Below are 18,994 nucleotides of genomic sequence, written 5' to 3'. Positions count from 1 at the left end.
CAGAGTTATTAAGACTATTTATTGAGTTTTCAAGAGTATAATATATGATTGATTTGTTTAGATTATGTACACAAAGAGCATTGTTGTACTTAAAATAGGGGAAAAAGAAGGGACTGCATTGCTTTTTTCCAGTGATGCATTGGGTTTTATATTGATGCTGTGGATGCTTATGATACATTAAAATTTGTCACAGCAATAATAGACAGGATCGGTAATTTTCCTCCAATATTGCCCTATTTCCTCGCTGCATGAAACCATGAAATCACTTAATGGGATCATACAATACCAGCTTTGATTGGAAATTAAATAAGATCTTACCTTGGCAGTTCTAAAAAGAGACTCCATCTGTCAGCATGGCAGCACGTATTTATGAATAATCTTAAGGTGGATTGTGATAAGCAATCACTTATTGAGTTCATTACATTTGCAGGCATAGTGTTAGACCATAGAGATACACTGGTGAGCAAAACAGATCTTGTTCCTGCTCTCACACAGATCCTAATACTATTGGAACCCATAAAAATGGACAGAATTGGGTCTAAGTAACTGCAAAGAAGTGATTTCTGTCTGCAAGTAACATCACTATCATGGTTTATGAATTCTGTTCCTTGTTATTAAATATCAATCAGGAAATTGATGTGAAACTGGCATGGGGAGATACTAAATAAAATGCGTAGGCTCACCCTTGAATGCTTCAAGATGTTTGTACGGAAGGAATGGAGTATATTTTGTTTGATTCTTATTTGTTGTAATGGAAAGGCAGAAGCCCCTCTAAATACCACCCCCTTGTTAGGATCAAATTGGATTAGAGGTCATCTATTTGTCTATTTAATAGATATTTTTTGATTGAGTGCTTCCTGTGAGCCAGCATTCTTACATGCTTTGGTGATCACCATTAGTAAAAGTGACAAGGTCCTTTCCCTTACAGAACTTGCATTCTAGTGGGGGTGGCTCAGAAAAATTTTAAAAAAGCAAATAGCATATAATATAGTGTCAGGTAGTGATAATAAAGGGGAAAAAATAAGACAAGGGACTCAGGGTGATAGGGGCTGCTATTTTAGATAGGGCGACCGTGGAAGTGGTTTTCTGTGTGTGTGACCTCACAGGTTTGTGAGCAGCAGTCAAGCTAGCTTTGCTCAGAATTACTAAATGTACAAACACACACACACATGCACACACACACACACACACGAGCATACACACAGGCTTTCCCATAATTCACTCCTCGACATGTCCCCATTATATCCCCCTCTTCCACTGTCGCCACCCCTGCTATCCCTAAGCTTTGGGCTTTCTGTCTCCTGCTTTCTGCATCTCCTGATTCTTTGAAGGTTTTCTATTTTCTTTATCTTGTTCTGGGATCAGCCGGTGTACTGTCTGGCCAAGTGTGAGGTCCCTAGGCATCCCTGAATGCCTTATCTACTTTCTTTGCTAACTAAGGCTTGTATTTATCTGTATTGTAGCTACAGTTTCTCATTTGGCCAATCCTCAATATGGTGATTTGGAGAAGGCAACATTTCTTCACTATTGAGAAAGATCTCATGTTGAACTTTGTTTTTGAACTGCAATGTCCGAAGTGGGCAATTCAATGAAAGGGTAGTGCTGATTTAGTGGTATTAACTTATTACAAATTTTGGGCATTGTTTGTTCTTATTCATTCATTCAACTACTATTGATTGAGGCCCTTTTATATACCTGACATTATGCTAGATACTGGGGCTATAATTCTAGGTAAAAACAGACTCAGTTTATTTTTTATTTTTATTTTTATTATTATTATTATTTGAGATGGAGTCTTGCTCTTGTCACCCAGGCTGGAGTGCAGTATTATGATCTCGGCTCACTGCAACCTCCACCTCCCAGGTTCAAGCAATTCTCCTGCCTCAGCATCCCGAGTAGCTGGGATTACAGGCACCCACCACCATGCCTGGTTAATTTTTGTATTTTTTTTTTAGTAGATATGGGGTTTCACCATGATAGCCAGGCTGGTCTCGAACTCCTGACCTCAGGTGATCCACCTGCCTTGGCCTCCCAAAGTGCTGGGATGTGAGCCATTGTGCCTGGCCCAGACTCAGTTTAATAATCAGACATTAATAATTACACAAATGAACGCATGATGACAATTGAAGAAACTGAAAGAGAAAATACAATGTTATGGGAGCACAAAACAAAAGAATTAGAATTAATAGCCTGGTGGGTCCAATCTCAACACAGCCTTGAAAGGATGCCTGGGTTGAGATTTGAAAGATGGGTAAGTGTTAACTAGAGAAGAGAGAAAGGGGTTTAATAGTGCATGCAAAAGTCCTGTAGGAGAAAAGGCATGAAGGAAGGTTGGTTGGAGATACTGGGCTGGTGCCAGACCATGCAGTGCAGAGCCTTGTAGGCTGAAAGATTTTTTTGATTGTTTGTTTGTTTTTTGAGTGGGATCTTGCTCAGTTGCCCAAGCTGGAGCACAGTAGCACAATCTCGGCTCACTGCAGCCTCTGCCTCCCAGGTTCAAGAGATTCTTCTGCCTCAGCCTCCCAAGTAGCTGGGACTACAGGTGCACACCACCACATCCGGCTAATTTTTGTATTTTTAGTAGAGATGGGGTTTCACCATGTTGGCCAAGCTGGTCTCGATCTCCTGACCTCAAGAGATCCACCTGCCTCGGCCTCCCAAAGTGCTGGGATTATGGGTGTGGTCTACCGCGCCTGGCCGGCTCAAGGATTTTTTGGCTTTTATCTTTAGAGCAATTGGAAACCACTGAAGGGTTTTAATCCAGCACACCGTATAGTACAGATTGATGGTGTGGCTTCAAGCTAAAGCTCCCTGGAAGGGAGTTTGCAGTGTGGAGAACCATTCAGTGGATTTTGAAGATGTCAAAATGAGAGATAATTGTAGCTTGGACTAAGGTGGTGAGAAATTGATGGATTGGAAAAGTATTGATGGAGTAGAATCCACAGGACTTGGTAACTCCAAGGTGGATGTCACACTTTTGTAAGTGCTTCCATTTATCTAATTGCTCTTGAGGTTTCTTTTAAGTGGTTGATTATTTATTATTTCATCCAGAATTTGTATAAAGAAAGATCAATAAATTTGTTTCTTCATGTTTGTTTAGTAAAGGGTGAGTATTTAAGGGTGATTTTAGTGCTTATGGGCCAAGGTGAAAAAAATGATGGTCGTCATGTTCATTTAAGCACTCAGAAACACTATTGGCACAGGCAACCAAAATGCAAAAGCAAGACATACGAATTACAAGTCTGCACCTCAGGGGCTGAATAGCAAAGACTAATTCGGAAGAGGCCTTATGACTCAGGAAGACATACTTTGATTAATATCTTTATTGTCCTGTCAGGTAGGTTAACCCTCTGGATCCCATCAGTATTTGGCAGTGTTGATCTTTATTCTTGGAATAGAAACTAGATTGTGTGTGTGTGTGTGTGTGTGTGTGTACATGTATGTGTGAGCACATGTGCATGTACACGGTATCCTCATGTACATTTCATATATGTTACCTACCAGATGTATTACATATGGATAATAATAAAAAATAGAAAACATTAAGCTATTTATCAAAACCTCTCAAATGCCTACTCTGCATGCTGTCAGACCACAGTTATTCTGGAGAGGAAGTGTGCTTTGAGATGAATGATGGGGTTAATTAAAGGCAACTGGCAGGTGGCTTGTGAATTGGTGTTTGGTTCATTAAGTGTTCGGTATATTTTACTTTCTGTCCAAAAGGAACCTTTTGCTTACTGGAAAGTAAAATAAAAGCAGCTCCTGGGTAAACTGGCAAAAGCTTTGATGAGTGTGTCGGATTAGGTTGTATCATTCAAAGTTGAACCATAATTGAAAGCTGTAGCTATAGCCTCTCTCCTTGGTGGTATAGCAGAGCTCTCCTGAACTGAACCATGATTGAAAGCTGTAGCTATAGCCTCTCTCCTTGGTGGTATAGCAGAGCTCTCCTGAACTTACCATGCACTCCATCATACAATGTTAAGGGACTGGATTGAAGTGAAACTTTGCATAAGTGAGTTGGTCTCATACATTGGATAGGATAGCTTAATATAGTATTAAATCCATTCCTTTCCCTTAGATGATTGGTACATCTCACATACTAATGGGCATCTCCACACGAACTCTAATTTCTGATTTGTCCAAAGTACACAGGCTTATTTTAATATTTGACTGTTAAAGATTGTCTTCAAACTCCTATAGGTTTCCTATATCATATATCAAAAAGATAATCATATCTGGCTGGGCGCAGTGGCTCACGCCTGTAATCCTGGCACTTTGGGAGGCCAAGGTGGGTGGATTGCCTGAGCTCAGGAGTTCGAGACCAGCCTGGGCAACATAGGGAGACCCTGTCTCTACTAAGAATACAAAAAATGAGCGGGGCGTGGTAGCGCTTGCCTATAGTCCCACCTACTTGAGAAGCTGAAGCAGGAGAATCACTTGAACCCAGGAGGCGGAGGTGGCAGTGAGCTGGCATGGTGCAACTGCACTCCAGCCTGGGTAACAGACTGAGACTCTGCCTCAAGAAAAGAAAATAAAAAAGAAAAGAGAAGAGAAGAAAAGAAACTCGTATCTTTCTTAGGATCTATATATTTTCTGGGTCCCTTTCTGGGCCCTAGATCCTCATCTAACAAGCTCTCAAGTGTGGCTCATACTTGAGAGCTTGTTAGAGATGCACAATCAGCCCCACTCAAGACTTTCCCCATCAGAATCTGCATCTTAGCAGGATCCATGGGCGATAGGATGCACCTTACAGATTGAGAAGCACTTTTATCGGTAACATACATGGTAAAATCAATTGAGTCTCTAGAAGCAGTGTGGGATGGGATTACAGACTGAATTATCTGAATCTAATTCAAATGAATTAGGTTTAGTGATCAATTTCTGGAAATATGTCTGATAAGCCCTCTGTGAGTAACAAGTTACTTTATGCCTCATTTTCCTCATCTAGATATGTGTGGGTCATCTTTATACCGCAGGGGTAGAGTCAGGATTAAATAAGTTAATGCCAGGATGGGCATTCACTGTACTTTTGGTAAAGACGGTGTGCCTTCTCTTCTTCCGGGGCTTACTGACTAAGCTCTGTTACTCCCACTTGTCCCATATGTCTGTGGTTTTGTTTTTACCTTGTCTTGCTGTCTTATCTTATTCTCATTCCCAAACCATCTTTAGTTAGTTATTAATAATGTATTAAATTGTATTTAGATAGCCTCTAGCATCCAAAAGAGTAAGAGTGTAGTTACTTACCCAAGAGTGTAGTTTGCATGTTAGAGTTAGTTCCATAGGGTAGGTGAGACAAAATAGTAAAAGCCTCTGGGGATTTGATAAGGCGTTGAGCACACCAGCACACCAGCACAATTTTTGGTTCTTTTTTTATTACACCACAATATAGCTTTGATCTTGCAGATTATATAAGCTCCAAAGTACTTCATGATTGTTTTTATTATAGCCACACTGCACATGAATTTATATTCAGATGTACCCATCCTATGAGAATAATGCTATTTTTTTTAGCAAATTATTTTTTAAAGAAAACAAATGAATGTTCACTGGAAATCAGTGAGCACCTGGAGGGTCAGTTAGGAGGTAGTTGTTAAAAATATTGGGCTTTGCCTGTGGCTGGTGCTGTAAGCTATGCTATTGAATATTGGTGCTACCATATAGGAAATAAAGGCAAATACAGCTGGGTGTGGTGGCTCACACCTGTAATCCCAGCACTTTGGGAGGCCAAGGTGGGCGGATCACGAGGTCAGGAGATTGAGACCATCCTGACCAACATGGTGAAACCCCATCTCTATTAAAAATACAAAAATTAGCTGGGTATGGTGGTGGGCGCCTGTAATCCCAGCTGCTAAGGAGGCTGAGCCAGGAGAATGGCTTGAACCCAGGAGGCGGAGGTTACAGTGAGCCAAGATCATGCCACTGCACTCCAGCCTGGTGACAGAGGAAGACTCTGTCTCAAAAAAAAAAAAAAAAAAAAAAAAAAAGGAAATAAAGGCAAATACAAAGCATTACCAGGATTTTAAATACAAATTAGAGTGGCACCTTTCCAATTTATATAGCATATTCTTTTTTTTTTTTTTTTTTTGTGAGACAGAGTTTCGCTCTTGTTGCCCAGGCTGGAGTGCAATGGCACGATCTCAGCTCACTGCAACCTCCGCCTCCCAGGTTCAAGCAATTCTCCTGCCTCAGCCTCCAGAGTAGCTGGGATTACAGGCATGTGCCACCACGCCTGGCTAATTTTTGTATTTTTAGTAGAGATGGGGTTTCTCCATGTTGGTCAGGCTAGTCTCGAACTCCCAACCTCAGGTGATCTGCCTGCCTTGGCCTCCCAAAGTGCTGGGATTATAGGTGTGAGCCACCGTGCCCGGCCATATAGCATATTCTTTAGGTTAGCTAAACAAAACAAAACAAAACAAAACAAAAACTTGCTGTCTGCTTTTGAGTCTTTATTCCCATCACCTCTGCCCTGCCATACCACCTTGGTGAAGGGTTTCTAGAATATACTTGTGTGTCCCTTTTCTCTCTAATTAGAAGCATTGATGATTATATTGCTCTTTTACTACTCTGTTATGTTTTCTTTTGTTTCTTTGAGGTTGAGATGTCAAAACACGTAAATGGTCAGACTTTTTAGGCTCTTGCCACATAGAACCTGTGTTTTCCATTTACTTACTGTGCATTTGGTGCCTTTTGTATGCTAGTCATTATGTAAGGTGCTTTATCGCATTTACTTCATCATTTTAGAAATTCAGTACTTTGCCTCAGATCATATAACCTAGTACATCGTGAGCTGGGATGGGAATCCAAATCTTGCTTGTTCTAAAGTCCATGATTCCTGCAGCACTCCCGCTGCCTGTATTGAGTCATTCTAATTTTCATCTTTCCCCATGTGCAGTTTCCTCAGTAACCTTGCTTAATTAATTGATTGGAAACCTGTTTTGGCTGTCAGAGGACTGAAATAAATTGTCTCTCCATACATTTTTAAGCAACCCAGGATCCTTTCAGATATGATCAAGCAACTAATGCTTGGTTGAACTAAGATGACTTTTACCATCACTTTGAACTGAGAAAGTTCTGTTATTGACCTGTTTTCCTGTGTGAGTTTTGAAATGACATGTGTGCCTGCTATTAGAATCTGTTCTGTTCTTGATGATACTTGGTGTCCTAGAAATGTGTCAGACAATTTCTTGTTAATTTTGATGGCTAAAATAGTGATGATAATATGAAAATCCTGTATTTTACTTTTATTTGTTCAGGTTGCCTCTGGGGATCAGTCAGTACAGTCAAAAAAGTACTGATTGCCTTGAATGGCCGTAGCTCCCCTCTTTTCCCCTACCCAGTTGCCTGTTTGCAAATAAAAAGTACGTGAGGAATTGATTCTGTAGGGCCTTCTTTTGGTTGTTTTTTTGACAGTAGTTTTTACATTCGGCACAGATTTTTTAAATGCACTAAAATAATATTCTTCAAGATCTGATTGGTGACTGTGCAGTCATGTCACGTCTCACTTATTTTTCCCTCTCTTTCTCCCCCTTTGCAGGATGATGAAGTGGTTCTGCAGTGCACCGCAACCATCCACAAAGAACAACAGAAGCTATGCTTGGCAGCAGAAGGATTTGGCAACAGACTTTGTTTCTTGGAGTCCACTTCCAATTCCAAGGTGGGAATGAAGTCTTTCAAGGCTATTCAAATATGCAAGTTTTACTAGTGGCATTGAAGTTATTTATGAGCTCTCTACTATTTTCTGTGGAACACATACTATATAAATGAAAGGGTATAACAATGTTTTCCATCTCCATTTTGCTGATTTTTAATTGAGTCTCTCCTGGGTACAAAGAACTAGGGATAAGATTGTTAGCAAGAACACAGAAAGTCCTTGCCCCATGAGGTTTATATTCTAGTAGAAAAGCAAACAAGTAAATAAATGATATAATTTGAAAACTGATAAGGGCTAGGAAGATTTAATGGATTATTAAGTTTGTAAAGGAACCAATAGTCTTAGGCTCATTATATTTTTTATAAGATAGACTTTCAATTTTCTATATTAACGAAAAGTCAGAACTCTAAATCCCAGTTCATGTTTAAAATACGTAAACCTGGGTATAGATGCAGTTCACATAGATATATCTGAATTTGACTTTCATTGGTAGAAAATGGGATATGGCTTTTTTTTCTCAAAGTGGTATCTCTTGCATTGATCATAAAGGGGAAAGGACAGAAAGATTGTTGGTAGTAAGTAGTCAGATACTGTAAATTATAGATATACTCTTTGAAATGAGCCCAGCAATATCTTAAGCTACAGAATTTTAAAATCAAAGGCAGAACTAACTTTTTGAGACAACCGCTCCCAGGATATTTATTCTTTTAGGCTGATCTTTGCCTAAAAGAGAATGGTTCATAATATCAGCATAGGTTTTCTTGCAGAAATATAAACACTTAAATCTGTTGATATGTTTTGATTAATTATTCCTGATTCCTAATTGTGGATATTTACTGTACGTTCTGTATATGAATGAATTTTCATCTGTGTCTCTATATTTCAGAAATTAGAAGTTGAGGTTTTGCTTTTAGGAACTATTCACTTTGAGAGAGACCCACCTTGTTATTATTAAAAATTCAGGGAGAAATGAAGAATTATCAAGAAGGCATAGTTTTTCATCTCTTTGAATCTCCACATAAAACCAGAAAGAGCTATGAAGAGGGTAAAACTCACAGCCACAGACAATACAGTATCTAAGACAAACTAAGTGGCAAGTTATTCCTACATATGGAGTCAGTAAATGTATAGGAGGAAGTGCAAGAGCGGTGATATGATTTCTATTGTCTCTGAAAGTCAGTGACAAATCCTTGCTGGAAAGCATGGTGGGCCAATATGAAAACAGCAACCACTCCAGGCATGGTGGCTCACACCTGTAGTCCCAGCACTTTGGGATCCAAGGCAGGCGGATCACTTGAGATCAGGAGTTCAAGACCAGTCTGGCCAACATAGTGAAACCCTGTCTCTACTAAAAATACAAAAATTAGCTGGGTGTGGTAATGCACACCTGTAATCCCAGCTACTTGGGAGGCTAAGGCACAAGAATCCCTTGAACCCAGGAAGCGAAGATTGCAGTGAGCCAAGATCGCACCACTGCACTCCAGCCTGGGTGACAGAGCAAGATTCTGTCGAAAACAAAAGAAAAAGAAAGAGAACTAAGAGGGAGCAAAGGAACCATGGCATAGTGAGGTGAGACGTTTCTGGAGTAACCTTGGCCCTATGGACTTTTATAACTAACCATGTAAAGCTCCCTTACAGGTCAAAGTCCTCCCCTGAGGAGAAGTTGCAGGGGTGATAGAGGCAAAGGATAGACAAGGATCGAACCAAAAAAAAAAAAAAAAAAAAAATAGAGGGGGGAAGCAGAACCCATAGATTTCATAAGAGGCCATGTTTCAAGTAATGGGGAGAACCACAGAACAAGGAGCTGTAGAGCTGTAAAGCAAAAACAAAAGGCTACACTCTCTCTTCTCCCTAAGAGTACAAGAAAAAGCATTTCAATTTTTGTCTGGACATTTGATGTGCTTGTGTTGCCTGTAGATATAATTTTATAATATATATAATTATGTATAATTTATATATATTAGTGGAGTAATCTAATTTATAAAATTATAATTATATTTAATATATAATTTATATGTGTATATATTGTTTTATATATAAAAAGAGAATAAGAAGCAGAATAATATCTAAAGGTAATAAAGGTCAACTAGTTAAATAAACATAACTATTTAAAAATGAACTAAAAGAAATTAAAAAAATAAGAGACACTATGAAAGAGCAACATACATTCTTAACTCAGAAACAGGATGAGTAGAGAACAGAGATTTGGAAAAGGGAGCTGAATAACAGGCCAGAATTCCAAATTAGAGAAAAACTAATTTTAGATCTGGAGACTGCATGAGAAGGGACACCAGAGCACGTAAACCCACAGCTTAACATCTGTAGAGACATAGAAGATGGAAAAGCGAAAACCTTCGAAAATCCAAAGGAAATGATTTTGTGGAAATTGTGGAAGACAGTTTTCCCATGAACCGGGGCTGGAGGGTATTTTGGGGATGATTCAAGCACATTACATTTATTGTGCACTTTATTTCTATTATTATTACATTGTAATATATAATAAATTCTAGAATTCACCATAGGGTACAATCAGTGGGAGCCCTGAGCTTGTTTTCCTGCAACTAGATGGTTATATCTGGGGGTGACAGTGACAGATCATCAGGCATTAGATTCTTATAAGAGGGTGTGCAACCTAGATCCCTCACATGCGCAGTACACAATAGGGTTTGCACTCCTGTGAGAATCTAATGCTGCTGATGATCTCACAGGAGGCAGAGCTCAGGTGGTAATGCCAGTGATGGGGAGCGGCTGTACATACAGATGAAGCTTGCCTGCTGCTCACTTCCGGCTCTGTGGCCTGGTTCCTAAGGGGCCACTGACTGGCACTGGTCCATGGCCCAGGGGTTGGGGACCCCTGCCCCAAGAAAACCAAATTGCAGTAGAGACCCTGGCACGAGGAATGGTGGTGAGCATTCAAGACACATTTACCCAAGGAACTGAGATGGAATGATGGTTTTAGGGGAGAGAGTGTCTTATAGAATGGCTCTGTCCTCTGACAAGGTTAAGTAAGTATGACTACCAAAAAATAGGAGAGTGGGTACAGTTTATAAAAATTCAACTTTCTGATTGCTTTATAGATGTAGTCTAAAAGTAAATATAACTTTCACTGGAGATAAATAATATATTAGCTATTTGCAATATTGGTCATAGAACTAAGAAATAGTAATCAAAAAGAGAAGGTCTTAAGAATATTATTTAAAAATATAAGTATTAGGGAAGCCCAAACTTCCTAAACAAAAGAGACATGTAAAAATGTCTTTATATATTTTATGAACATATGTATATTATAAATGATATCATAAACATAACAAAAACATGTAAGTATAATAAAATATATATTATATATTTATATTATATAATGCATATATTAAATATATTTATATTATAAATTAATGTAAATTCATGTTTATTAAGAAATACATATATTTTATATTGTATGTAATATTTATAATATATTATAAATATATTTGTATTATATATTTAATGTAGATATATGATAATGTAGATATATATGATATGTAGATATTACATATGATAACTATATATTTCTATTTAAATATAAAAATGCATATTTAATGTACATATTATATATGATATGTATATCCTATGTGCATGTGTATGTATGTATCGTGTATGTACATATGACACAGCTATGTGCCACATACCACATATATGACAGTGGTCCCATAAGATCATAATGGAGGTGAAAAATTCCTATTGCCTAGTGATGTCTGGATGATTTCAATCTTGTGTAGGCCTACAATAATGTGAATTTGAGTCTTAGTTTTTAACAAAAATGTTTAAAACGTAAAAAAAAAAATTAAAAAATAGGAAAGAGGCGTCTAGAACAAAGATATAAAGAAAATATTTTCGTACAGCTATGTTTGTATTTTAAGCTAAGTGTCATTACAAAAATCAAAAAGTTAACAAAATTAAAGTTTGTAAAGTAAAAAGTTACAGTAAGCTAAGGTTAATTTATCATTGAACAAAGAAAATTTTAAAAATAAATTTAGTGCAGCCTAAGTGTACAACGTTTATAAAGTTTGCAGTAGGGTAGTGTCCTAGGGCTTCACGTTCACCTACCTCTCACTCACTGACTCACCAGAGTAACTTCCAGTCCTGCAAACTCCATTTATTGTAAGGTGTCCTATATAGGTGTACCGTTTTTTACCTTTTATATCACATTTTTACTGTACTTTTTCTATTTTGAGATATGTTTATATAAACAGTTGCCACTGTGTTACAGTTGCCTCCAGTATTCAGTATAGTCATGTGTTGTACAGGTTTGTAGCCTAGGAGTAATAGGCTATACCATATATACCTAGGTGTATAGGAGGCTGTACCATTTAGATTTGTATTACATACATGCCATGATGTACACATAATGATAAGATCACCGATGACACATTTCTAGCATGTGTCCCCATCATTAAGCGATGCATGTCTGTATATATACATCATCCATGGGTGATGCACACACACACATACAAACACACGCACACACACACATACACACACCATATACATAAAATGTTTTACATAAAAGGAAAAATTTCATTTTAAATAAAAATGAAATTTTATATTTATAGTATTTTTTAATTAAAATACGCATTTTAACAATCTAAGAGAATTGAGGCCAAAGTATATTGATTATATAAACAATTATAAGTGAGTTTGACTTACCTATTAAAATAAGAACTTAAAATTATAAGCATGACTACAAAGCCAAATCTAACACTATGTATATAAAAACAAAGGCATTCAGAAAGGGAAAAATAAAAGGATAGACAAGGATGTACCAAGAAGTGCAAATAAAAAGAAAGCAGATGTCTTTATCTCATTATTTGACAAAGCATAATTTAGACTAAAAAACTTTGAGACAAAGAAGGATTTTTTTTTTATCATGCTAAAGGATACATTTCTCAATGAAGACAAAGTAGTTTCATGACCCCAATAACAGATACAACTTTTACAAAGTAGAAACCTCAGAAGTTGCAAAAAGAAATGTAGAAACATACCAATAATAAGAGACGTAACACACTTCAACTTGAAAAAAATAAATACAATGCTTAGCATAATCAGTAAGGTTGACCTTATAGAGATATGTCAAAATCTGAACCTCAAAAATAGAATATACCTTTCTTTAAAGTTCACATACCATATTAAAGAATATTGACAATATTTTAGGCCACCAAGGAAACTTCAGTAAGTTCCAAAGAATAGGAATAGTACAAATATAACTATAAAGAAAAAACAAAATCAGCCCCCTAAAAAATAAAAACCACACAAAAGACTTTTCTATCTGAAAATTAAAATGTACGCTATTAATTAAATCTCAGGTCAAACGCAAAATAGAATTGAAGAGTTTCTTGAACATCATGATTAATGAACATGTGATGTTTTAGAATGCGTGGGATATAGCCAAAGAAGTTATCAGGATAAAATCTATAGCATTAAATGCATATATTTGTATTTTATTTTATTTTTTTGAGATGGAGTCTCGCTCTGTTGCCCAGGTTGGAGCATGGTGGCACGAATTCAGCTAACTGAAGCCTCCACCTTCTGCATTCAAGCAATTCTCCTTTCTCAGCCTCCCGAGTTGCTGAGATTACAGGCACCCACCACCATGCCTGGCTAATTTTTGTATTTTTAGTAGAGACGGGGTTTTGCCATGTTGGCCAGGCTGGTCTAGAACACCTGACCTCAGGTGGTCTGCCTGCTTTGGCCTCCCAAAGTGCTGGGATTACAAGCGTGAGCCACCATGCCTGGCCTAAATGCATATATTATTAAAAATGAAAATTTAAAATCAATGAATTAAACAACCAGATAAAAACTGGGAGAAGAACAACAAAGCAAAATAAAGCAACAAAATGGTATTAATAAAGAAAAGAAAGAAATTGCTGAGTTAATTCTGAAAATTGGTCCTTTGAAAAAAATCATCAACATAGACAAACCATGAATTAATCTAATCAAGGATAAAGGGAGTACAAATATTCGATTATTAGAAGTTACATATGAATTGGAAGGGGATAATGATCAAAAAAGGAAATTAAGTCATAAGGGACCATTTGTCTAACTACATACAAGTGAACTTTAATATCTTCATGAAATGAATAATTTCAAGAAAATAAAAATTTACCACATTAAGTTCAAACAGACCAATTATCATAAAATAAATAGTGTGGTAGAAGTATGCCCTGACAAGACAAGCACCAAGGTTGGATACTCCCTACTTAACTATGTTCCTTAAATTATTCCAAAGCATAATAAAAGAAGGAAAAGTTTCAAATTTATTTTGTCAAGTAAATGTAATTTAGATTTCAAAATTAAGACAACATTTTTTGCAAAGGTAATTTATAGATCAATTTCAGTTTTATTGATACAGAAATTTTCTGAGATAAAATATTTTAAATAAACCAATGTTGCATTAAAATCTTTATCATGACCAGTGATGGTTATTCCAGGAATCCAAGAATAGCTCAATACTATAAATCAATTAATGTAATTCTTCATATTAGGAAAGATAAGGAGAAGAATCCTTTGAACTTACTCATAGGGAAAAGGCACTGAACAAAATTTAAATTCTATTTATGTTTAAAAAATAATAAAATACCTCCTTAACATTATTTTATAAGTGCATGTGCACACACACACTTCATTTCAAAATCAGCACTTTCTTTAAGGTAGTACACTAGCAGTTACAGTCAGGTGTAAGTTAAGCATGTCCAGCATGCCCTCTGCAGTACATGTCTGTGCTGGAGGTATGAGCCAATGTGATTAGACACTGAAGATCAGACATGAAGAGGTGAAACTATTTCTAGGTGTACATGATTTGATTATATACCTAAAATTCCCAAAAATTACTCAGTGGAAAAGCTACTACAGGAGTGGATTAATGAGAGAAATCCTTAATGTAGCAGGTTATAAAATCAATGGCCACATAACCTGGCAACATAGCAAGACCCTGTGTCTCTACAAAACTAAAAAATTAGGCAAGGTTTGGTCTCTAAAGACCAGACCCTGTCTCTACAAAAATTTCAAAATTAGCTGGGTCTGATGGCATGTGCCTGTGGTCCCAGCTACTCAGGAGGCTGAGGCAGGAGGATTGCTGGAGCCTAACAGTTCGAGGCTGCAGTGAGCCGAGATCGTACCACTGCATTGCAGCCTGGGTGACAGACTGAGACCCTGTCTCAAAATAAGTAACTAAATAAATAAACAAAAAATAATAGCCTTAGGCCCACCATTCACCAATATAAAGTCATTAAACCTTAACACTATGTTTATTTGCTATTTTTGGTAATATTACTAATGTATTTATTATGTTTTTATCATGTATACATGTGCTAATAAATTAATTTCCTATATGTGCGTTACATCAGTAAATTTTTGAGGACTGTAGATTTGAAGTGCTGCTTCTGTTTTTCTTTGTGGATTTTTTTGTTGTTGTTGTTTTGTTTTTTTGAGTCAGGATCTGGCTCTTTTGCCCAGGCTAGAGGGAAGCAGCATGGTCTCGGCTCACTGTAGCATCTAACTCCTGGGCTCAAGCAGTCTTCCCACCTCAGCCTTCCAGGTATCTAAGACTACAGGCACACACTACTACGCCCAGCTAATTTTTGTATTTTTGTACCTGTTTTTTTTTTGTAGAGATAGAGTTTCACTGTGTTGCCCAGGGTGGTCTCGAAGTCCTGGGCTGAAGTGATCTTCCTGCCTCAGCCTCCCAAAGTGCTGAGATTACAGCTGTCAGCCACCGTACCTGCCTGGGAATTTTTTTAAAGCTCAAATTGGATAAGAGGGTTATAGGAATATATTCATCTATCATATAGAAAAGAATATGTGCCCAGTCCCAGGAAATAGAAAATATATTACCTTATTTATACTGTTTTAATTAATGCTTTTTAAAATCCGATTAACTTTGGGAGAGAGTAGGATAGAATAAAATAATTTCTGAGTAGGAGATAAGTGAATATAATTTGTATTCCTGAGAGCTGGTGTTAAATTTTTGCAACCCAGTTTTACTCTTGGGCAGACCTTTTTAAAAGGAAACACCCACAGTCTGTATGAATTTGATTCTCGTGTGGATAGTGTAGACTTAAGCACTGAACATGGTCTGAGCAGGCTTGCTTTGCTGCTTACCAGCAATTATAGTGGAAAATCATACTCCTGGACATAGCAGCTCTGTAATAATAGCCACCGTCAGAACTTATTAGGGAATTGCTCTTCGTTTCTCCTTTTCATTTATAATCACTTCATAATCAGTAAAATATTTGATTAAGTGGAATAACTGCCAGTTAAGCTAATGTTCCTTTGATAATATTTGGGTTATTCTAGAGTTTTAAGTTGAATTAGGTCAAGAAACAATTCATAATTGGTGTTCAGTGGTTACAGTCAGGCATATTTAATATAGGAGCAGATTTTAAATAAATGCTATATGTTTTTTTCATAGAGCAGAATAACTTTAATCCACTGAAATGGATCAGACTAGTTTGAGTTTCCTCTTCAAGGACTGAGGATGTTTGAACAATGATCATAAGAAGAATGGGCTAAATAAAACTGCCTTTTCTGAAGGATTGCTGTAGTATTTGGCTTGACAGTTTCACTGGGGACTAATTTGGCTTTTCATGTTCATGACAGGGTGCAGTTTATAATAATCAATGGTTAACACAAATCATTTTATACTCTATACTCTCTATACTGCTGAGTCTCACCTTGTTCAGATGATCTAAAACTCATGACAATAAGTACTTAAAAAATAATTACATATCTAATTTTATACTAAATTAAATTCCGATGATTGCACCACTGTACTCCAGCCTAGGCAACAGAGTGAGACTCTGTCTCAATCAATAAATCATTAAATCAGTCAATTAAATCTCAAATTCTACTGGATTATTAAGCAGTGATAGTTTTTAAGTGTTTGAGAATGATTATTATAGAAATTTTTAATTGAGCAAAAAATTTTGCAAAACCGGGAAAGATTTTAGCATCATTACACAAGGTTGAATCTCATACAACACCAGGATTTCATAGGAGCACAGTTTTATACAGATGAGGACCATCGTTTTATGCAGATGTGACAATTGAATCAATAGTCATGCAGTGCTGCCCCTACAAAAGGGACATTCATTAAAAAATAGTAAAAGCCATTCTTATTTAATTATCTCACTGCTCCAAGCATAGTTTTCTGGTATTCATCATCATGGACTCTGGATAGAGGCAGTAAGCGGATCTTTAAGATCTGTTTCATCCAATATTTCAATCATTCTGTATTTCTGAGACTGATGCACATTCACAGTGTGTATGAAACAGTATTGTTGATTGTTATCAGGTTTCCAAAAAGGAAGCTGGGCCTTGTAGATGCAACAATATCAAGAGCTCTTTCTGTTTCTTCCAATTTCTATGGCATCACTTTAATTAAAAGTATTTCTTCTCATAATGGAACATGATAGAGCAATACTTTATATTCGGTGACTTCTCATTATTCACCAGCATAAATAATGCATTAAGATATTAATGATGCATAATAGTTGTGATATTCCAGATGAACTAATCTTCTTATTCAAGTGAGAATTTTTGAATAATAAAAATGTCGGTATAAGATAAATGCTAGATGATGTAAGAAAGATTCACTTCATATATAAAGTTTATGAAACATCTTAAACAGCAGATACTTGTTTCTTGACAATTTCTCTAAAAATTAATTGAAATAATAAAACAATTATAAGGAAATAAATATTAACCTTATTGCTGTTTCTTCTCTCTACTTTATTCATTTTGACTTTCACAGAATTTTGTTTGTGCAAATGAGAGGCAAAAGAAAGACCACTGTTTGGGAAAGAACATAAATTATCAATAACTATATTTATTTTTCAATATTCTTATGTTTCAGTTACATAATATTTATTTCCCAATATTTTTAGAGAAAAATAAAGTAGATGGTAAGTGTGGCAGAAAGGAAATATCCTAATATTTTGTAACTATCTTGTCTATGTAGAATAAGTGATTAGATACTTGAACAGAGTTCCGATAGAACAGAAGAGTTGAAAGAAAATATTTAACAGTTTTTTGGCACATTATTGAATCGGACCTGAATAGAACTGCTTGTTAAATTGTGATTCATAAGTTATGTGGAAATAATTCTTCTTAGTATTTTTTTTTTTTTTTTTTTTTGAAATGGAGTCTCACTCTGTCTCCCAGGCTGGAGTGCAGTGGCGCGATCTCAGCTCACTGCAACCTCCACCTCCTGGGTTCAAGGGATTCTCCTGCCTCAGCCTCCTGAGTAGCTGAGATTACAGGCATGCACCACCACACCTGGCTAGTTTTTGTATTTTTAGTAGAAACGGGGTTTCACCATGTTGGCCACGCTGGTCTCGAGCTCCTGACCTTAGGTGATCCACCTGCCTCGGCCTCCCAAAGTGCTGGGATTTCAGGCATGAGACACCACACCTGGCCTCTTTTTAGTATTTTTAACGTGCATTTATGCTGCTATCCAGTTAAGGAAGAGTGGTGACACAAAGGGCAAAGATGACATAACTGAAATTCCGAAAATAGAAGGCATATTATGAAATACTTGAATTACATATCTAATTTTATACTAAATTAAATTCCAGTGAGGAATACAACATCAGTGTCTTGCCTTATGATGCCTTATGCCTTATGATATGAACTAAAGACTCATTCTGGAAATTTTAAAAAGATTGTAAAGAATTCTCATTGTAGTCATAGACGAGCTCCTAATTTCCCATTATGTTTCTCATAAGATGCAGGAAATGAAGCAACATGAAAACTTAGGAAAACACTGACGTCTAAGAGATCTCCATTAATTATAAGGCAGATGAAACTTGTTGGAAAAAACCTACCTGGAGTTCACCTCTTGCACACAGTTTCATCTCAAACACTGCAAAAAATTGGCAGATATTTTAATCCACCTAACCTGCCAGCCTCAGCCAAAGGGGGCTGTGCTTACAAAGTGCATAGCCAGCTTTTGTTCCTTCCTTCTGCTCTGCTCCATCCCGTCAGTTCAGACTCCCCCCAGATGGTGCAGGCACTGGTAGGCAGCAAGCTGGTGATGACCCATTCTGTTCTGGAAGCCTTAGTTCTCACAAATACAATGCTGAGGGCTTATTGCAAAGAGGAACAGCACTGGTGGAAGTACAGAATAGGGATTGTGATTTTGATGATGGTGTATCCATTGTAATAACAGAGAACAGAACTAAGGGTAGGGGAAGGAGAAGCTGTTAATTTAGATGGTCAGAGCTGAATTAAGTGAATGCTTGTGAAAAACTGAAAACTACACTTGGAGTTTTGTATACTTACTTTCTGAATCTAAGAGTATGATTTAGCCAT

At 36.9% G+C, this 18,994-nt stretch overlaps 1 protein-coding gene across 5 annotated transcripts in view; it reads left to right on the top strand.

Moving 5' to 3' along the window:
• The window catches only part of RYR2 (ryanodine receptor 2), a 789,753-nt gene that overhangs the window by 212,211 nt on the left and 558,548 nt on the right, over positions 1 to 18,994 (top strand). For all 5 annotated transcript variants that reach the window (XM_054448216.2, XM_054448137.2, XM_054448051.2 and 2 more), the window contains exon 2: positions 7,535 to 7,654. In XM_054448216.2, the coding sequence (XP_054304191.1) occupies positions 7,535 to 7,654 (120 nt within the window). The remainder of the gene's footprint in view (positions 1 to 7,534; positions 7,655 to 18,994) is intronic.

The sequence above is a fragment of the Pongo pygmaeus genome, chromosome 1, assembly GCF_028885625.2.
Source record: "Pongo pygmaeus isolate AG05252 chromosome 1, NHGRI_mPonPyg2-v2.0_pri, whole genome shotgun sequence".
Lineage (NCBI taxonomy): Eukaryota > Metazoa > Chordata > Mammalia > Primates > Hominidae > Pongo > Pongo pygmaeus.
This window is presented reverse-complemented; position numbering and strand designations above follow the sequence as displayed.